This window comes from Leptonotus elevatus, chromosome 2 (genome assembly GCF_054856555.1).
Source record: "Leptonotus elevatus isolate MCC_2025b chromosome 2, RoL_Lele_1.0, whole genome shotgun sequence".
NCBI classification, from domain to species: Eukaryota; Metazoa; Chordata; class Actinopteri; order Syngnathiformes; family Syngnathidae; genus Leptonotus; species Leptonotus elevatus.
The window spans coordinates 11,408,742-11,430,905 of record NC_141240.1 but is presented as its reverse complement, the minus strand read 5'-3'; the positions used below and the strand labels follow the sequence as shown (position 1 = coordinate 11,430,905).

At 39.1% G+C, this 22,164-nt stretch overlaps 1 protein-coding gene and 2 long non-coding RNA genes across 4 annotated transcripts; 1 reads left to right on the top strand and 2 right to left on the bottom strand.

The window, feature by feature from the left end:
- Positions 1–770: 770 nt before the first annotated feature.
- On the bottom strand, positions 771–2,899 carry lsm14b (LSM family member 14B). Of its 2 annotated transcripts, none has more exons than XM_086069017.1 (8): positions 2,760–2,899; positions 2,517–2,677; positions 2,162–2,291; positions 1,917–2,096; positions 1,520–1,603; positions 1,283–1,450; positions 1,014–1,146; positions 771–930 (listed from the first exon to the last, which is right to left on the bottom strand). In XM_086069017.1, the coding sequence occupies exons 1-8, from the start codon at positions 2,878–2,880 to the stop codon at positions 804–806; spliced, it is 1,104 nt and encodes a 367-aa protein (XP_085925143.1). In that variant the 5' UTR covers positions 2,881–2,899; the 3' UTR covers positions 771–803. The 2 variants fall into 2 exon arrangements, with proteins under 2 accessions (XP_085925143.1, XP_085925145.1); XM_086069019.1 differs by having other exon boundaries at positions 1,283–1,444.
- A 6,792-nt stretch (positions 2,900–9,691) lies between these two features.
- Positions 9,692–11,208, top strand: LOC147178416 (uncharacterized). The gene is made up of 2 exons (XR_015094138.1): positions 9,692–9,942; positions 10,599–11,208. It is a non-coding gene; the product is annotated as an uncharacterized LOC147178416 (long non-coding RNA).
- LOC147178415 (uncharacterized) lies at positions 11,199–12,440 on the bottom strand. Its single transcript, XR_015094137.1, has 2 exons — positions 12,202–12,440; positions 11,199–11,508 (listed from the first exon to the last, which is right to left on the bottom strand). It is a non-coding gene; the product is annotated as an uncharacterized LOC147178415 (long non-coding RNA).
- Positions 12,441–22,164: the final 9,724 nt, after the last annotated feature.

The window sequence follows — 22,164 nt, the reverse complement described above, 5'->3', positions numbered from 1 at the left end:
GCTAGGTTAATATGGCGGCACTTAATTTAAAAGTTTTTTTTTTTTGTGTGTGGAGCACTGACCGACCACTTTACTATGACCGACTGTGTCACCAAAATTGTGCTTGGGGGTGGGCCTGGTCTTAAAATACCTCAGCAATGATTTGCCATGTTGCATTTTGATATCAATGTTCCCCATATGTTACAATTTACGCAAATTTGCTATTTCAGAAGTGTACTGTATATCAAACTGGTAGCCCTTCACATTAGTACAGATGGAGCTTCATTACAAAAAGACAACTTGTTAACGAATGCTTATTGCAGCTCGTTTGCCTCTCCATGTCACAAATGCAGTAGGAAGCAAATATTTGACATCACTCCTGTTTATTTACATAAATTACACATGGCTTCAACAAAGCAAAACAAACTAATTTCATAAGCCTCAAGGTCAGGTCAGCCTAATAGTTACAGATTTGCAAAACCATTTCCACTTCTGCCAAATTTTACAAGTCAAAGAAAATGTCATGAAAACAAAAGCACCTCAGGCAATTAAAGGGGGAAACAAAAAGGTATAGATACAAATAGTAGACTAGTGAGCCATGCAGTCACAGGCAAAATGGGACAAAGTCAAATGAAAATTAAAAACTGAGTAATAGACTAGGGAACAACATTTTAAGTGCATCAAACTGCCAAAAAAATAGCATACGAAGACCCACCTGCATGCGACCTTCCTAGGCGATGTCAGATTTAGAAAAAAATATCAACCGTGCGGTACATCAACGCTAATCTTCATCACAGCTGTCCATAATTGCTTCTGTAAGATATTCAAGTACGAGTTATGCCTTGTCCCCTTCTTCCAGCATTCGCCCCTCTGAAGCCTTGGCCCCTGCGGAACCAGCCAGGGGCCCCAAATGTCTCCAGATTGCGCTTGCGCTCCTCTGCCCACGTAAGTCTGAAACAAATGTGGGACACAAAAACACACATGAACAAGTTAAAGAATACATAGTGGGCTGGATTTTGTAAAAGTTACAATACCTGAGTTTATTATCAGAAGAGATATTATCAAAGAATGACTTTGTTTTGTCATAGTAGCATTTTGGTCCTGAATGATTCTCCGGTTTGTTTAGTTGTGCTTCAGTGCGTTCGTCTCCTGTATTATCATTTCCATCTGCAGACAAATTATAGATCCAAGTATTGCATGAGAAGCAAAGATAATAGTCTCAAACTGCAAACTCATTTATTTGTGACTAAACATGCATTTAATCGAGTAATCCAAGCTGCAATTTGGTGCCGAGTGAGCAAACCTTCCATAGTCAACCTATCCTGCAACTCCCGCTCCAACTCCTCCTTATTGAACTGCGCATTTGAGTAGTCAAAATCAAAATCTGTGTCAAATTTGAGGGTGGCTGATGGAACCTTGGCCACCATCAGCTGGCCCCTACTACGGCCCCTGCGTCTTCGGGTACCTACAACTCAATCATGAGCAATCAATCATTTATTCATTGTCAGAGTCACTTGTCAGCCATTTTAGGAATATTTACCTTGGCGTCTGGTCGGTGGCCCGTTTCCATTCTGCTGCTGGGAGGATTCTTGAAGAGAATTGGGCACAACCGGGCCTGACCTCCCTTTCAAACAATATGCACGTTGATTAAAATGTTCATTTACTGTAGGTTCTCTACATTCACAGATGTAATGTTTGCATATTGTCAATCAGCATTTCACAGATGTTCTACTGTGTATTAGCACCCCCTATTGGTGAAGATCTAACACTACATTGAGTTGGTAATTTATCAGTTACAATAAGGAAGCCAGATTAAAAAAAGCAAGCCGCTGTGAACACATCATTGATAGTTAGTAAAAGCATTAAATATCAATATCCATTACAATAACAACATCAATTTAAACAATGCATAGAGGAGAAATACAGTTCCCACTTACTGCCAGATCCAATGCCCCTTCTAGTGTTTTCTCCTCTCAACCTTACGGGCCTTCTCTTCTCCCAGTGCTGATCTTGTTCCTGGGTAGCAGTCGAGACTCTCCTCTTTCTAAACTCTTCCAAACTTACAGTTTGAACTGCCTTTTCCACCATGGGGCCTTTTCGAGCATGCAAGGTGGGGCCTGAATTGGAAATAAACGAACATTGGAATACATTTGACTGAGTGTCAAATTTATCACAGACTTACCAAGGCCAAGAGCTGCAGCATACTGAGGATTGAGAAGCGAGCTGGCAGCAAGATGGCCGTAGGCAGGCATCTGGAGTGGACCGAGTGGTCCAAAAGGCGGGTAGACACCAGACGACCCTGCACTTGATGACTGACAAATAGGTAGTAGACAGTCACACTGATATACCATCAGAGAATCTATCTGATAATTGTCAGTACGTATCATTTTTAATCACATGATTGGTGTTTTTTTTTTTCTGCCTTGTTGGCAGTTGAGGTTAGCAGGATTCTCCATTCAAATACACAATAAGCACTAAGACAAATAATTAAATAATACAGCAGTGTGTTGTGACATTTAATGAAAATTATTACCCACTTGCACTATTGCTGGATCTTGAGGTAGGCCATGGTGTTTTGGGGCTTCACACAATGTGATATCTTTGATATCACTTCCCCGGAAGGTGATATACTCAAAAACATCATCTTTGGGAGGTGTAGGTCTGTCGGTAGGTCGTCCTTCCGTTCCACAACATTTAACTGATTAGAAGAGAACAAGCAATTAGACTGTGTTGTTCTAGTATTTAGAAGTCCCTGCAAGGGTTGCTGCCATTTCACTCACCTTTCGCCAGCACAACTGTGGAGTTCACTTTGTCAATTGTATACAGAATCCCCTCATAGCGATTTTGAGCTCTTGAAATGAGCTCTATTTTGCAGCCGATGTATGGCTTTGTGGAACACATGGCTGCTTTACAAAGCGCCCATCAGTTGTTCTCAAGTTCGACCCACACAATGCAAGCAACAATTTGAAATTTGAAAGGTCTGCTCCCACACAAAAGCCACGCCCACCGCCTTTTAGTCACACCTGGCCATGATGAGGCACTGACTGAGCCTTTCGTCCACAAATTTAATTGTCTGTATATGAATCATTCCATGACCACTTGTGACATGAACTTAATATTTGAAATGAACTGACTTCATTTCAACATTTGAAATCAATGTTACTAGATTTAACGCACAGCAATCTGATGATTGATCTTTTAAAGAAAATGGCAGCCACAATGCTTTTTGGCTTCCTCCCGATTAAGGCAGGAGTGGCACACGGTAAGTACTCACACTCTGTAGTGCAGGCACTTGTACAAAAGATGTTATGGTAAAAAGTAGAAGAATGGACTCCATTTTTTTTTTTTACAGAAGTAAAAGTAAAATAATACAAACTCTGAAATTTAGGTACAAAATTTTAACTTGGTTTTAACTGTCCAATTGTTATATTATTACACCACACGGTGCTCATACTTAAAAGAAAAAAAAGTCTAACACAGCTTTGATATAAGCTAAATTCCTACATGATAAAACTGCCAATATTCTTCTTGGTCAGGAACTGTCAAATGCTCAGGTCATGGCGTGAGCAAGCGTGTTATCATGGTGAAGCAGCCAAAAGTTGCACAGTTGCATTTAATCTTTAAGAACTATTTGCTACCACAATTTTAGGAGAATATAAATAGATGTCATTGGCTAATAATAATATTGAATATACTTGTTAAGAGTAAAGACTGTGCCTCGTTTGGGATGGACACTTATACCCACTATGCAACTGTCAAAATAATAACATACTCACGTCTGATGAATTCTGTTTAGATCTTATATAAGGTAAAATGCTTGGGTGTCAATAATAAAGAGTAGAAACACTTACATTTTAAAATGTACCTCATCATGCTTCTCTTTTTCTAATTCAAGACTTCGAGTTCAGATAACTCTCCAATTTCATCATAGTTTACATGTGGAAAACGTACTTGTTTATTTATCTACTCACTGACAATAAACAGGAGTGATACCTTACACTGTATTTCCCATTATGTCCACTGGGTGGCACAGTTAATGTACTTTGAAAAGGGTCAAACTCCGGTCCTCAATGGCCGCAGTCCTGCGTGTTTTAGAGGTTTCCCTCCTCAAACACAATTGAATGAAATTTATCAGGCGTCTGCATAGCTTGGTGATGAATAAGGTGTGTTTGAGGAGGGAAACCTTTAAAGCATGCAGGACTGTGGCCCTTTAGGACTAGAGTTTAACACCTATGATCTAAGTGATATAGTGTGATATATTTTCATAGTAATTTCGACTATTGCCACTAAGTTGTAACCCAATTATACTGAGAGCAAGTTTGTTTGGCGTCTACAAATATGGCACATTGAAAGCGTCAGGAGTCAGGACTTTATTGTGATTGGTTAAACAGGGATCAATCATTAGCCAGAAGTGCTGACCGTAACCCAAATTCAGAAAATTTAATGGTTTCGAGATGCAAATGTGTCATGGGAGCAGATTCTGGGTCAAGTAGCATCCGCAGATGTGCAACAGAGAAGGTGACTGACATAATTGCACGACACGAATCAGTGATGAAATTCATTGCAAACACGAATCGTTGTAAATTTTGTGTGGCATAGTCCATATTTTCATCCTAAAGCGTAGTCCATATTTGGTCTACATGGTGTCAAATCTTAAAGGGATTAGTTAGATCACGATATTTGAAGCCCTTCCACAGTTAACTCTAGGCATATAATGATTCAATCTTACCTCTGACACCATGGCAATGTATTAAAAAAATAATAATAATGAAATATTGGTTATTTTGCTGGCTATTCTTCTATCGTGGAAGTAAAATGCCAGTATCAGATGTGATCGGGCTGCCAGATTGTATCGGGGTCGCCTAACGTGCACAATACGCTACAGAAATGGCCAGAAATTATCCAGTTGACGTCAAACATTGGAAAGAAAATATTAAAGATGTCATTTAAATAACACAATGTACGGGCTGAAATTGTAAAAACGTAAATAAACCTAAGAACATAAAAGCAAGATATATTGAATAAATAATAAAATAGATTGAATAAATGATAAATACACAAATTAATTGCCTGAGATGTGACAAATAATGTCAATTTAGATTGTTAATTGTTCCTATTATCATTAAGACTGTGTTTGTGATGTATTAAAAAAGCTAAAAAAAAGAAGCGCATCTATCTATTTTATTATTTCTTCAATCTTAAAGTATCCTGCTTTTATATTCTTAGATTTATTCACGTTTTTACAATTGTAGTCCATACATTTTGTTATTTCAATGACATCTTTAATCATTTCTTTCCAATGTGTTACCGTCAAAAATTTTCATACAATTTAAACGGACAATTTCCAGTTAATCCTGTAGCGTGACGTCATCACCCCGATACAATCTAGCAACCCGTTCACAGCTGCTGCGGTTGAGCACTCCTATGAATGGCCACGCAAGCCATCAATTCTTCAATAAACCACTTCGGTGATGTTTTTGTTAAGGAATTAGCATTTTAACATGGCTAAAAGCTCCAAAACGTTTATTTTTCACGTTACTGTCCCTTTAAACCCACCCATCCACCTTCAGAACCGATTATTACAATTCTAGGAATTAACACATCGAGCAAGAGTTTTCAAAACAAAAACAGAGCCAATCCAAAACATTTGAGCATTTGAAGATAATTTAAATTCTGTGTAATGATTGATGTAGCCACGGAGGACTGAAATAGGCCTACATGCAGTAAAAAATAAAATCTATTAGTCAGGAAAATATTTTGCTATAAGTTCAAAGCCATGCTTTTGTGGAGCATCTTGATTTGCTAGCTGGACTTTAGCTGACGGAAAAAGGCTTTCCTGCTAAAGCTTACAGTTTGTCCATGCACCCAGAAAACAAAAGGGGATGATCAGGACAGATCAAGTGGAGCATAATAAATATGCTTTTACCTCTTTCAGGTATGATTTTGGTTTGCAGTGAAAGTGGACAGCTTGTGATGATTCATCAGCAAGCCTTGATTCAGATGCAAACTCAGGCGGAGTCCCAAATTGCCGTGACACCATGCCACGGTCTGCACTTCCCCAACAGCACCAGCCAGATCACACCTCGGCAGGTACTGGGGCTGTTGAAAGGATGAAAGCACACAAAAAGTGGTTTATTCATGCATGTACTGCATATTGGACTAATGTCCAGCTAAACAAAGAGCATCTTTGAAATGTTCTGGATTATTCAGCACTGCATATTAGAGTAGAGTTGCACGAAGCAGCAGCACAGAAAACACTAAAACTGTCAAAAATTATACTATGTTTTTTAATTTCATTTTTTTTTTTTAAGTTTTGGTTAAAAAAAAAAACAGCCACGGCAAAGGCTGCCTGCAAGGCATATCAGACCTGGCAAGGGGAAAATCTCACTGAATGCTGTGTCAATTTTCCACCAATAGAGGGTGCTATTAAACCGTAAAATAGAAGCCATTCCTTGAGATGCTAACTATAACTGAAGTTGACTGGCAATTTCATCAATGACTAAAACAAAAATGAAAACAACACAGTGACGAAAATTCACACAAGCCAATCATAAGGAATGGAACGCGGGTGGGAGAAAAGAACCACTTAGAAACTGTTCACTGCACTTTCTTTAATGTTCAAACATGTTTACATTTATTGTGTAAGATCTCAAGCAATTATGCACTGTTTTATTTAGGTGAAAACTAAGTTATAAGACGTCTTGCATGTTAAACTACAGTTACAAATAGGTGTGTTATCATTTTCGGTATACAAGTTTAAATGTATGCTGAAGGAAAACGAATCAATTTAGTCGACTAAATTGCTCTTTATTTCATGGACTAAAATTGCTCTTCATTCTCGTCGACTCAAATTGGATTAAAACTAAAATACAATCAGATGACTAAAATAGGACTAAAAGTTTAATTATTTTTTTTCAAAAGACTATAACTAAAGCTCAATTAAAATTTCTTGTCAAAATGAACACTGTGTCTAAGAACTATAATCATTTTCTTTCTAGGAGAACCGGAGAATGTAAAAAAGTGCAGAAACTTACTGTCTACGCTGATAAAAATGGCATCCACTCAAAAGCCGTCCTCAACGATGTCAAAGAGTTGATCAGAGATCTGCTGGTGGGAAACAGATTTTGCTTACACAGCGAACCTCCGCTTATGCGTGCTTCTCTATTCATTAACCTGTTCACATTTGTTTTTCTTCTGTGGAACGTATACTGTATGTAACACCTGTGTGTGGGGTCTCAAAGATAATAAAAAAAAACCAAAACAATCTTTATATGTGTACTGTGGCCGCGAAGGGAATGACATCACACAAAGCCTTTTCCAATGGACATGGCCAAAATGTGTCCATTGTGACAATTAGTGATACTGTTTCAAAAAAGGTTTTCTAAATGATCATGTTTTTTTCTTGAATATCTGTTTGCTCTCTTCTCCATGTCCGACTCGAGCGGAGCCTCGCAGCTCTGCGCCTGATGACCCCAGGTTCAGAAGCCTTCATCCGGCAGAGCCTTCTACCTCCTTCTTCTACCACTTTATTAGTCTCACTTAAATGCCACACAGTAAACTCCAAATGGTAGTTTTGCTGGGTTTTTTTCCTATTTAGCCAACTGTACATCCATGTCTAAATGTGCATAGATCAAAACCCAGCAAAGAGGGACGCTGGTGCAAAAAGTCTCACTGAACGAGAAGCTTTAGATCATTTCACTTAAACCACTATGTCAAGTCGAGGTCTAAATGATTCCAAATATTTTGAACCAAATGGTCATTCTGTAATATAGCTTATGTGACAATGATGTGTTGTATTGGATAAAATGGAAATTAATCAGGACTCTTTTTTTTTTTTTTTTTTTGCCAAGGGATGAGGACGACATCAATGATATGGTCTCCATGGCAGGAGTCAACCTGTCGGAAGAAAGTGCCCGTATCCTAGCAACCAACCTGTGCTTGATGGTGGTGTGACATGATCCTGAAAGGACGAGGCCTTCCTCTCCTCATCCTTGCTCACTTGGAGAGCTCTGGAGATTTGTGAGGCCTGCATGCATCTGAAAAACGCAAGCCAGGCCAGGCAGCTTCTCCCTGCTCTTTGTCCCTCAGGAAGACAAATGTCACGAGCGTATCAGCCATGTACGAGCCAGATCCGATTTGAGAAGCAAAAGAAGGAAGAGGTGGAGAGGGAGACCCTCCTCAAGGCTTCCAAGGTTAGCAGTTTAGAGCAATCAATAAACGATTTATAGAATATCCAAATGAGCAAATGGAAATGGCCCCCAAAAATTGTCCTATGCTTTCCCCAGAGCAGATCAGACTGAAACAGAAGGCCAATGAGGTTTGTATGGAGGTAAATTTGGTGCAAAACTAACTTGTGCAAAAAATTTGTACCTGTAGAAAAAAGTCTAAATTTGTATCTGTAAAAGTCGTGATTTGTATCTGTAAAAAAATGTGTGCCTGTAAAAAAAAAATTTGTGTCTGTAAAAGAAATTTGTACCTGTAAAAAAAAAATGTGTATGTGTAAAACAAATTTGTATCTGTAAAAACAAATTTGTACCTGTAAAAGTCATGATTTGTATCTGTACAAAAACATTTTTTTGTACCTGTACAAAAACTATAAATTTGTATCTGTAAAAGTTGTGATTTGTACCTGTAGAAATGACAACTTGTAGTCAAAGAAGTCACCACTAGGAGTCACAAGTGGGTTTTCTTTTTTTTTTCTTTTTTTTTTTTCTTTTTTTAAGAGCTCAGTATTGTTCATTCGGAAATGTCATCATCATTGCTCTCTTTTTTTTTTTTTTTTAAATATATATATATATATATATGTATACACATATATACATACATATATACATATATACATACATACATTTTTTTTTTTTGTGTGTGTGGGTGAGTATGTGTGTGTGCGTGCGTGCGTGCGTGCGTGCGTGCGTGCGTGTGTGTGTTTGTTAGCTCACCAGAAAACCTATTAGAAAAAAAATCTCATACCGTTCACCTAAATCGAACACCAGGAGACCCGAGGGGACCGAAGAAAACCAAGGAAGGTGAAATCCAGCACCGACCAGACACCCCCCACCAGAACTCCTCCCCAGCCCAAGAAACATCCAGACCCCAACAAATCCAAAAAACATAAAATCAGGGAGGCCTCAAGAGACCAACGGAGAGACCGAGAAAAGGAAGGAAGGACAGACGAAGCCGCGTGAGATCCGCAGACACCAGCCTCCACCGATTCAATAACCTGAGGAGGAAACAGATTGTGTCTGAGTTTCGGTAGATGCTGGTGTGGTGGATCTGGCATGCATGAAAATCTCCACCAAAGAGGGGAGCCGTCGACCCCCGCCGGAACAGAGCAAGCGCAACACCTCAGGGCCCCCCAGGCCGCGGCAGCGCCAAAGGACGACCCCCGGGCCCCACCAGGGCCACCGGCCGGAGAGCAAACCCAGGAGCAGGAGCGCCCCCCGCCCCAACACGGCCCGCGCCCCCGGCCCAACGCAGCAGGACGGGGCACTGCAGGCCCACCAGGCACCCCACCGGCCCCAACCCCCGCCCCCCCCCCCCACAACCCCCCGCCCCCCATCCACCCCCGCCACCACACAAGTGGGTTTTCTGCTGCTGTTCAGTGATGTGAGTTTTGCCCCATTTGTCGCGCTACAAATGGAGCAAAACTAATTTGTACTTGTAGAGCGCGGTGATTTGTACTCGTAGAAGAAGAGGGCGGGCTCTGGAGGATTTGGGCGGGCTAAAGCTCAACCTCATTGGTTGAGCGAACGACCGTGGGTTGAACTCAAATGACGCCCATAAATCCGCAATTCCAAACAGAGTAGCCACACTAGTTCACGCGTCATTTTGGAAGAAGAGGACGTCCCAGGCGTGAAAATGTCAACATGGTTCAATATACGAACACCGTGTGGAACAGCTTAAACGTTGGTTGACATGCAGAGCACTCCAAGTGGGCAGAAAGAAAGAAGTTTTAGTATGAAGGTAAGATTTATTGTACGAACATAGCTCGTAATCCGGTGCTAGCTAGCTAGCTCATCTCATGTTGTTGTCACGAAAACTGAACACATTGAAGTCACGATTTGTATTTCAAGATTTGAAGCCTACCAGTGTAAACATACGACCAATAGCTTGTACCTGTAAAAAAAAAAAGTGGACAGTACTCAGCTACTTGTATTTGACTAACATTATATTCAAGCATCTGTACTCTTACTATCATAATAAAATGAAAACAAAACGTTTTTACTGCGAGTGGATCTTTAAGCCGCTCCAGGTATTTCAACCTCAACCCTTTATCCTCTGTATTTAATCATTTTATTTCAAATATTATAATTTATTGATAAATGTCAGTATTTTGCTCTTACACTCTTAGTTTACTCATCACTCACAGTACTCAAATATTTGTGCAAGTATTTTTTCTGTGCTTTTAATTTCTACTTGAGTTACATTTTCCAATGTAACATTACTCTTATTTAAATATTGGCTATTCTGCTTTTGAAATGCCAGTCTATCTGTATTACTAAGATGTGAGCAGTGTCACTGTCACGCAGCTACTTTAACAAAAGTAACTAGGTCAAATGTTAGTTTATTTATTTTTAATTAAATGAGAATCTCATATATTTCAAAATATTGCTCAAAAGGTGGAGACAACTGCTGGAGACACTGCTGAAGCATCAGTGAAAAGGATGACCCACTCCATCAGAAAGCAGCCAAGAGACAGGAGATGACACCTGGGGGTATTCCATCAAACTGGATTATGGAAAATTATTTTGCAGATCTACCTGTGGCAGTGGTCAGTCTTTTTTTCTGGTGGCTACAATAATGGGCAACACCTATTTAGTCTTATTTTTTATATATATTGTTATAGGCTACTTGCCGACTTGCTGCCATGATCGCTTTTGGCTACTGTTGAGATGTAACCGTGAAGAATGAATATGTAGGTCAATTCGAGGTGCTTTACATTAAATCAATAATTAATAACACGATTAATGTGAAATACACATCTAACATGAAACAATTATAACTTATATATTTAGTCTGTCTGCTTTTTTCTTTTCTTTTTTTGCCAATCATATTTCCCTCGTCTTAGTGATAGCAGCAGTATTGCCTTTTTTTGGTGAGTCTTGAATTCCTCATACAGCTCCATCAATAACTTTTGTTCTGTTTGTGAGAAGAATACTGTTCTCGTCTTGGATGGATGCAGAAACGGCTCTTCTGGACATCAAATAAAACATTTCAAATGATGCACAATCTTGTTTATTGAATGATACATGTTGTTATTTGATCTGACTATTTCAAATAACTCTCAATATGGATTAAATTGTACTCCTGCAACATTTCAAACTCAAAATTGGAAGACATTTAGAAAGCATAATTTCTTCACTTTCCCAAAGGTGTTTGTAGTGAAATTCTCTCAGAACAGTAACCAGTGTATCAAGGATTCTCATTTGTTGGACTTCACAGCCACTTTGAAGCAGGTTTGACGTCACACCATGTGCCACCGTCTAGCGATTGATCAAGAAGTAGCTTTGATTGACTGCATGCTGGCATCTGTGCGAATAGAATGGTTGGGTCAGCATATTCATACAATAAAAAATAATCATAGCTTCCTAGCTGTGTCATTATCAAAACACAGCCACTGACATTATACGTAATCAGTTAAATGTTTAGCTTTATCTTGTTAGCCAGGAAAAAAACTAAGATTTTGTCACATCTTAATATCAGAAATTGTGGTAATACTGATAGACACAGACATTGTTTATAAACATTCCCATTTGCATTATTTTTATTTGGCTTCAGTGTTGAAAGCAAATGTGTACGTTTAAAAGTGTAAGAGCCTTTTATTTTAACTGTTTGCAAAGCATACATTGAAAAAATATTGACATTTATCAATAAATTGTAATATTTGAAATTAATTGATTAAATACAGACGGTAAAGGGTTGAGGTTAAAATACCTGTAGCGGCTTAAAGATCCACTCGCAGTAAAAACGTTTTGTTTTCATTTTATTATGATAGTAAGAGTACAGATGCTTGAATATAATGTTAGTCAAATACAAGTAGCTGAGTACTGTCCACTTTTCTTTTTACAGGTACAAGCTATTGATCGTATGTTTACACTGGTAGGCTTCAAATCTTGAAATACAAATCGTGACTTCAATGTGTTCAGTTTTCGTGACAACAACATGAGATGAGCTAGCTAGCTAGCACCGGATTACGAGCTATGTTCGTACAATAAATCTTACCTTCATACTAAAACTTCTTTCTTTCTGCCCACTTGGAGTGCTCTGCATGTCAACCAACGTTTAAGCTGTTCCACACGGTGTTCGTATATTGAACCATGTTGCAATTTTCACGCCTGGGACGTCCTCTTCTTCCAAAATGACGCGTAAACTAGTGTGGCTACTCTGTTTGGAATTGCGGATTTATGGGCGTCATTTGAGTTCAACCCACGGTCGTTCGCTCAACCAATGAGGTTGAGCTTTAGCCCGCCAAATCCTCCAGAGCCCGCCCTCTTCTTCTACGAGTACAAATCACGGCGCTCTACAAGTACAAATTAGTTTTGCTCCATTTGAAGCGCGACAAATGGGGCAAAACTCACGTCACTGAACAGCAGCAGAAAAACCACTTGTGACTCCTAGTGGCGACTTCTTTGACTACAAGTTGTCATTTCTACAGGTACAAATCACAACTTTTACAGATACAATTTATACTTTTTGTACAGGTACAAAAAATTTTTTGTACAGATACAAATCATGACTTTTACAGGTACAAATTTGTTTTTACAGATACAAATTTGTTTTACACATACACATTTTTTTTTTACAGGTACAAATTTCTTTTACAGATACAATTTTTTTTTTACAGGCACACATTTTTTTTTTACAGATACAAATCACGACTTTTACAGATACAAATTTAAACTTTTTTCTACAGGTACAAATTTTTTGCACAAGTTAGTTTTGCACCAAATTTACCTCCATAGGTTTGTCCTATACATTATGTCGCCATCGCCATGTAACATTCTTTCTGAGGCGTGACGATGAATTTGTCTCTTTTTGCTTGTAATCCAGATGCAACATGGCACAGATCAGGCAGCGGGAAGCCGACTTAACAGCGCTGGCAGCAATCGGCCCCAGGAAAAAGCGGAAAATTGACTGGCCTTTCAAGGGTTCCAGCGCTGAGGTAGGCAGTATTTTACAATTTATTTGGAATGAGGGACATAAAAACGTACTCGTCCATGCTTTGTTTCAGGGCGCAGGGTCGTGTTCCAATCAACCCAAGCAAGGGCTCCAGCAGCGGTGGCTCAGAGTCCAGACAGTTAACACGCCAGCGCATTACCAGCGTGAACCTGCCTGGAGAAGGAAAGAGGCAATGGTCGCTCGCGCCTGTTCTATTAAAAGCTTCCTAAAAGTCACACTTTTAGCAAAATGACTAACCTCACATATATCAGCTATGTGAAGCATAGTTGGATGACTTTCTCCGCTCGTCTTTGATCCCTCACTGCCATGATGAGACATCTGTCAGCAGGAAGAGAATTATCTGGAAGAGACGGCACATTTAAAAAGCCTCCTCCGGCTCAGGCCTTTTGTATTTTCACAGATGGAGCAAATATCAGTGCAGTGCCCTGATTTCAGCTTTCCCTTCAGCTCTCACACTCACTCACACTTCAGCCACATTGCATAAAAAAAAAAAGAAAAAAAAAAAGGTCTGCAGAACCGAGCACTTCAGATGCCAAAGGCCCTGAGAGCGGCAAAGCTCCATTTTTCTGCAACTTTGCTAATTTTGTGAACGTAAATGTTAAAGCTTTTATCTACCACCGTAATTGGAGCATATTTTAGATTAAAAAAATTAATAAACAATAAATTCACTCCCCAATGCCCTCCTTCTCTCTCCTAGAGACGTATTTGTCGCCCTGTTGTCTGCTCAGCTGCTATCTATTCTAGTCCACCCCAGCAGGATTTCTCATACGGATGTTATCTTTTGTGTCCAAGCCCAAAAATTCTCAGAAAAACAATAAGACAGGAATTTAAAAACGATGTTGTTGTTGCCAATTAGAAGAGATACTCGGAACATCCTTTTCATAAATGTCAATCAAGGTACTGAGAAATCTGCAGTGTGAAGGAGAAGATGCTTAGTCATATCTAAAAAACATTTTAGTTTACACTTAGTCTATAAAAATTAAACATAGCTCTTGACTTGTTGGGATGAAATGCAAAGTGAAATTAGTGAGAGAAAACAACTAAAATTACTTTCAGCTGTTTAAAGCATTTGGTTGTATTTAGGTCACGTATCATCAGGTGTGGTACATTTAGCCTGTGGCGTTCCTCAAGGCTCCATTTTGGGTCCGATTTGTTTTCTCCTATATATGCTACCACTTGGGGAAGTAATTAGGAAATACAAAAAAAAAATGTCAATTTTTTTGCTGATGATGTTCAGATTTACATGCTGCTGAGGTCTTTGAGCACATTTGATTGGATTGTCTTGGAAAGGTCAAGGCATGGAGGAGTGCTAATTATCTAAGGCTAAATGAGTCCAAAACCGAGTTCATTTTGTTTGGGGTTAGTCCTATGTCAGGAACCTTGGTTTATCTTTGACAGTCATTTTAAATTTGACAAACAAATCAGCGCGGTTGTTAAAAGTAGCTTTTTTCAACTCCAACTGTTGGCTAAGACAGAGGGTTCTTTTTCTAACCTGTGTAAAGCACTTGGATCGACTGATGTCGCCCTAAATGTGCTCTATAAATAAACTTGACTTTATAAAATGACTTTGAAAATATATGTTTTATCCATTCATTATGGCTCTGTGACAAACTGGCGATCAGTCCAGGCCGTAGTCTGCTTTTTGCCCTAAATCCCAGACCACAAGAACAGGATTTATTGTGCCCCAAAAAAAAGAAAAAGAAAAAACTATGTATTCACATGTATGTTTACCTTTCACATACGTGAGCACTACCGTACGTGCACCACACAGTTTTCTCAACCAGGGCCTTTAGACCGACAGAAAAAAAAAACTGAGCTCGATACCTCCACAGAGGGGCACTGTTGCATCATCTTTAACATACGAGTAATGTACAGGGTCTGTCTGACCTGGCACACTTATAACGCATATTTTTCATCATCTTTAACATTAAAAACTAGGTTCAAATGATATTTCCTTTAATGATCTCATTGTTTGTCCTGATAAGCTTAGCTCATAGATGTGTTCATGAAAGCTGTGTCGTATTTACACACAAAACATACAGATGGACATCATTTTTCAATCACAGTCCAAAGCAGTGCTTCATACTGATTAAGATTTGTTGGGTTTGAGGATCAGGAAGTTGTTGACTCTGTTCTCTCGGCAGACAAAATTTCTTGCACGTGTAAGGCGTTGTGTGGATGTTCAGACCTAAGCAAACTTCTAAGTCCCCTCCAATATGACTTGTCAGGCTGTATTTGCTCATGTTACTCTGGGACAGCAAACTCAATTCCACAGTCTTGTTTGAGTTTGCATAATGAGAGCCTGCTGGCTTCCTGCAGGATAACACCGGTGAGTGACAGCTATGAAGATGAATGAATAAATTTTACATATTCATTTATATGTGCCATAAGTTTAGTCTAGTCAATTTGTCATAGGATGAATCGGGCCATGTTAAGCCACTGCGAGTCTTGCAGAGTCTTGCGTTTTGTTTACCTTATGAATTTCTTTAAATAGATCAAAAGTTTCATGCATTTCACAAAAGTGAACGATTGTTTGTGGCGAGGATTTCGAGTGCACTCTATTTTCTGCCCTAATGAGGCAATGAGGTGAATTAGACTTGAGAATAGCCAGAAATTGCAAGTTAAAATGTAGTGGGACATTGTATAGCACTACAGCCGTGGGGGACAATATTTCGGGATTTCACTGAGTTGTGGGGCCCACCCGTCCTTTTTGCTGGGCCCCACAAGTTTAGACCTCTTTTTGAGGGTCAAGACTTGGTTTTAGATTTGGTTATGGTTGAGGTTTGGGTAAGGAATGGGGTAGGCAATAATTTTTCATGGTTGGGGTTAGGGGAAGGGGCTAGGAAATGCATTATGTCAATGAGATGGCCCCACAAAGATAGTAAAACAAATATGTGTGTGTCCACGCGCGTGTGTGCGGCAGCGTACACGATGGTATAAATAAATGTAATGTATACATTAATATTTTCATGATTCACATGGACTGGAAATGTACGTCTTCAATGAATCCCTTTCACTGTAGAGAGGTCCCAGGTTCGACTCTCCAATCAGGTCCTCCTATGTGGAGTGTGGCGTTTTCTATAGCCATTATCATGTGTTTCCCCTTCGCCATCATTGGCAAATAAGCAAAGAAAAAGCAAAACACTTTGGTAGTTAATCCTTTTTAGATGCACACTGAGTCAATTGGTGTGCTGACTTCCCGTCTGATGTCACGTACAACATCAGTTAGATCCAGTTTTTGTTCATCCTGGTATGCATTATTTTTTTACAAAACAAAATGAACTGTGATATCATAGGAGCCAGAAAAAGGCAAGCTTTTTCTTGTCTGCAAGCTGCCAGTAAATGCAAATTCTGATTATGAGAGTCATGACGATTGTCTTCATCGTCCTGTTATCGTAATAATAATGTCCATGTAAATGCAGTTATTTTTTCTAAAAGGTCACCAACCCGAAGAGAAAACGCTCACTGATAAATGTGTCACCTCATAATATCATCAGGTCTCGCTTCCTGACGCCTCCTCACAGGCTTGATGTCATCTCCCGGTATCATTTATGAGGAAAGCTCTTCATTATACAGCATTTCCAAGTGATCACTCAAATATAATTGTGTTGCATGCTAAATGGTCATATTAGCTTCTGTGAAATGAACGCACCCTGACAAAGACCCCCGCACACACCGAATCATGAACCCGTGTTGGTGTTCTTCATTTTGACTGTACATATGTTGGGTATTGATTTCATTATTCAGCTGATTTTAGAGAAAAAAGGACAGGAGAGAAAAGGCCCCTTGAGGTCCGAGGATCATCCTCCGCCTGTATCCTCTGCGCATAATTGAACAAATTAGCAATGAACAGCTGTTGCCTGTTACAATGACCTGCTTTAATTTTATCGCTACGGACAAGAGGTCTGACAGCATCTGCATGCTACATCTGTTGGCCTTTCTGATTAGCTCACCAATTCCAGCACACACTATATCATGACAAACGTAATTACTGCCTCCCATTTCTTTTTATGGAGTCTACAAATTGCAAGGCGTACCCAACTTGAAAAGCCTCAATCAATTACTGTTTGCGCATGTGTCAATTTGGCTTGTCTGGATTTCTGCAAGATCGTGGTATAACTTCATGCCAGGTCCGAGGATATGACGAAGTACAGTACCGAACCGTTTCACCGGACAGGTCTGCTGACATGTTTCCTTACCAAAAATATACAGGCCAAAATGCCCTTGATGATGATGATGACAATTTTAATTATACAACATAAATCTAAAGACAAGGGATAGTCATTACGGGCCACACAGTGGTTTTGTTTGCCCTTGGGGCACTGGTTCTAAAGGTGAAACCACATAAATGTCTCATGGGGTGGTGTGCAACAGACAGTTGCAGATGAACAGTATAGTATTTTTAAATTCATAATTTGGTTCACATCCGGTGTAGTAAGGCAGGTATTTTCTGTAAACGAGGACAGATTTGCCGTCATTTCCAGGCAGACTATAAGCCGCTACTTTTTTCACATGCTTTAAACCCTCCAGCTTAAACGGTTAATTTATGGATTTTTACGGGCCTAAAAGCGTCATGCCACCAATACGTGTAGGACCAATCCTAATTATACCCTTTAGCTTGTTTTCTTCGTTTCAACCCTCAGTTGTGCTCATTCACAAGAACGAAGGGGTGTCGTCATCTCAGAGGGCCATCGGTGAAGCGGTGACAGTTCTAAGATATATAGCTCTCAAGCTAGCAATGTGCAACCTTACAAGCCCTCTCGCATACCGTCAGAAAAACAAATAAGAAAAAGAGTCCCAGATATGCGCCAACCGACCAGACTGTCCCGGTCTCCATTTGAGTCTTGCATCCCAACTCCAGAGTCAGTCCCATTATTTTGTCCCACTATTAGGCCTACGCAAGCCGCGTTGTGAAGTCCCGCTTTTTGGGGTTTTTGTCTAGTCAACAACCTAATTGTTTGTGCCATGTGAATGACAATCACACAGTTGTCACCGCAATTCATATGACAAACCAATTAAAAAGGAATTTAACTGTTAAATTGCTAGCAGGCATGTTTTCGTTGTATTGGAACAAGAACCACTTCCTGCTTCCGTGTATAAGAATCATGGGAAATTTAGTCCTACTACCGTAATGGTGCGGTCGCCGGTAAGACCCAATGTAAGTTGAGCTTTTCTAGTGGCATATTTCCAATGTTACAATGCGGGACCAGAACGAGGTAAAAGGTTCAGCTTCAAGGGCTGAGCAAAAAAGGTTGGATAATGGTGAGTGGATTGGATTATTTACAGCTGTTGAACAGATAGATAGTACTAGCTAAAGTAATAACAGAACCAGATTAAGTAGCGATTAAATTAGTTATAAATGCAGTACTTCCTGGTGAGAATTTATCGTTTTTTTAAATTTTCTGCGAAATTGTAAAAATTCCAATCTATCAAATTACTTTGTAGATGATATTGCATTAATGAGTGTGGATACCAGCACATTTGAGAACAGTATAATACATGAGTATACAGGGGGAAAAAATAAGGTATAGTGGGGGCGAGGATAATACAAAATCATTCTGTGTAAATATTCCATGTTACAATGTGGACACCTGCAGTTAATAGTCAAATGTGGCCTATGCACAAATGTTTTCTTCTTTAAATTTTGTGGGTGCTAGTTATATTTAGGTGGAAATTACAGTAAGGACAGGCATTGAAACATCGACAGCTTTAACTTCTGGAAAGTGTTGCATTGATAGCTTGTCTTCTTTTACGGAAATGAAGGATAAACAGTGGCGTGTTAGAATGACACCTATAGACTTAATAATGACTTTCATAAAACGGGAATTTGAGTCAGTGGATATGAATGGAATGCTCAAACCAGAAGCATATTGTCATGGCAACGAGGAAAAAGTAATAAATAATGAAATTATAATACGTAATTAATATCCATTGATGTCAAATCAGACCCAGAGGTGCTGCATAGAGCACCGACCTCCGCCAAGGCCAAACAATCCTGAACATAAAAGATGGATTTGCCGAATTGAAAAATCATAACTGATTGGTGGCAGTAATGCACTGAAAATGAGGTTCTCACTGACACATGCAGCAAGATGATTGAATCTGTTGGGTTTCTAATTTGCATGGATCAAAACACAAAACATTTAACCTCTGCCAAGCAGTGGGCAGGGAAATAAAGAGAAACTGAGCTAGAAATGGCAGCTATGGGAATGGTTTAAATGTGCTAAAAGTCATACAAGTGGTTGCAGAAACTGGATCCCCACACAGTTTGATCATAAACGGACAGTTTATTTAGTTTAAAAGGACCTAATATAATCTGTTTGAAGCTTTTATGTTGTGAGTGAATTCATCAATTTTCTATTTTCTCTCTATATTTTTTTCCATGAATATTTGGTATAGAGTAGAACTGGCCCACATTTTAGCTGAATGCATAAAATCTAAAATATTTTACTCAAATCCTTTATTTAAATGTGGAGTGTTTCCACAAAATAATCTAGAAGCCTCACTGGCATCTTGGGTACAATCGCAAGTCCTTTCAACAAACCGTAGCAGTTTTTCAAAAATGTGCGTTTGACTGCGACAACGACAAGTGAAATAAATTCCACAGTGTGGGTAGTCAAGGTTTTTGCAACTTATGGGGCTCCATCTCTTTGAGGAAGCAACACAAACTCAACAATTGGAATATGTCTTTCGTGTTAACATTAACAGAAAATTCTAATTGTTGTTCTGTGATATCATATCCAAATGAGATACTGCCCCCAACACTGGGGGTGGAGCTTTGTGAGCTACTAGTGGAGCAGCACTTCACCACCAATCTATTCAATTACACTTGTCAATTAGTGTGTGGATCCAAGCCGGAAAAAAAAACCTCACGCCGACAGCTTGCTAATGCTAAAAGCGCTGTTCTGAGTGATAATCTGTACTAACACCACAGCTCTGCTTACCTGTTGGTTTCGACATGACAGTGCTTCCCTGTACAGCCGTTGATTCTAAGTCACATGCGGATCGAGAACTTCTGTCTGGGGGTGGTATTATGTAAATCATGCAATCTTCAACAACAGCACTAAAAGAAGGAGAGTGAATGCAATATTCAAAACTCAATTCACTGACAGACGTGAACGTTTTCAGAAATAAGAATGTGACAAAAGATTTAATTACTGGTGCCGTTTCATACTTGATGGTGACAGGCACTCCACAGACTCCAGACATTTTCCATAATATGTCACGCCTCGTGCATGCAGTATCAAATGCTAGTCTCAGAATATGGCACGGGCAAGTAAAAATCAATCTGTGTGCCTGATATGGCCTGCGGAAACTATTTTACCCAACAACTCACTCAGACTATCAGAGAATGTCTCTCATGTATGTATAATGCATTATGTACAGAATGCATTTGGTGTCTGGATGTGCTGTGCTTGGGTCTGTGACCACGGGCTACGCTGATTCCCAAGACAGCGCCTTGTTACACTGGAGAGAGTTCTTCTTCATGATGCTTACCCAATCAATCATTTCATTTGTAAAAGAAAAAAAAAGACAACAGAAAGCAATATTCATTTTTTTCCTCTTTTCTTTTCTGTATGTGTGTGAGTATGTGCATGTGCGGGTGTGTGTGTGTGCATGTGTGCATGCGTGTGAGTGTGTACTCATTAATTCACCTAAAACCTATTAAAAATCCCATACCGTTCACCTAAACCGAATACTTCAGAATCCAGAGTCGTGAGGTTGTCAGGAGACCCGAGGAAGGATCAAAGAAAAGAAAGGAAAGTGAAATCCAGCACCTACTACCCACCGGCAATATTCAAATTCATAGTAAAATAAATGAAAGGGGACAGAGAAGTCTGCCCCTGATCAACACAAAAGAACACACACAAAAAAAAACATAAAATGAATGACAGCGAGCACGTCTAAATAACTCAACTGTGTGTCCTTGTGTTATATCAATTTTTGCAGTAAATGTGCTTTTATACATTTAAGAAAAATACAAATAGACTGAGAAGATTTTGCTTTACAATCCAGATTGTTCCACAGACTGACACCTTGAGTTTCTTTTGGTTTTGTTTTATGTTCCTCTTAATTTGTACTCACTTTCCCTTTTTATAAATTTGGTTTGTATATTGACTGGTAAAATTTCATGATGGCTTTTATACAATATATTAAGTTGGTTAAACTCCATCAATTCACGTTTTTAGTTGTATAAATAATGGATTAGTTAGTGTTGGTCACGTTTCTGTAAAATAAAGATGGATTCAGTGTACAATACAATACATCAGAAAGCGTTGCGACCAAATCTTTAGTGAGGTTTGGGCCAAAATGGGTGCTGCGTCAGTGTTTTTGGCAACAATTTCTCTACATATTAATCAGAGAACTCTGTATGGGAGGGATACATATATGCATACAGGAATACAAATCAGCATACAGCTCATAAATATAGTATGATATATGCTGTTCTGTGTCTGCCTGTCAATGTTTTCAATGTCTTGTTTCACAATTTTATTAGTAAAAAGCAAAACAACAGAACGCTCTATCCTAACTCTGAAAAATGAAGGTCTCATATGACATCATTTATGACTTTGGCCTTGAAACCACCTTTTGTCTCATATTTAACCCTCTAAAGCCTGAACCATGAAATATATGAGAGAACATTCTGATTCTTTGTAAATAGAGTAATTTTTGGTCCTTTTGAACAAACAAACAAACAATAAATTTTTATTTTCACTTTTGACTTTTAATTTGTTTCATATTAGATACATCCGGTCACAATACTCTAAATTCATTTATTTAAAACTGTCAAAAGTATAATAATAAACAGACATATCAAACACATTAATATTTAAAAATTATTTCCCACTATTAATAAGTATAGGTTTCTCAATTAGGGCGATCTTGCAAGGTCGCTGAAAAAGCCATCAGCTGGGTGATTACTGCCCTCTACTGGATTATCTGTGCAATGCATGTGTCAGATCATATACGTCAGGATTGCAAACAGGAGCGTTTACAAGAAACTCT

What these genes read in the sequence shown, in the direction of transcription:
- lsm14b (XM_086069017.1), bottom strand. Translation starts at nt 2,880, where the DNA reads ATGTGTTCCACAAAGCCATACATCGGCTGCAAAATAGAGCTCATTTCA. An exon ending in CACAGTTGTGCTGGCGAAAG is followed by an intron (nt 2,678 to 2,759) that starts GTGAGTGAAATG and finishes TCTTCTAATCAG; the next exon opens with TTAAATGTTGTGGAACGGAA. An exon ending in TCTTCTGATAATAAACTCAG is followed by an intron (nt 931 to 1,013) that starts GTATTGTAACTT and finishes CATTTGTTTCAG; the next exon opens with ACTTACGTGGGCAGAGGAGC.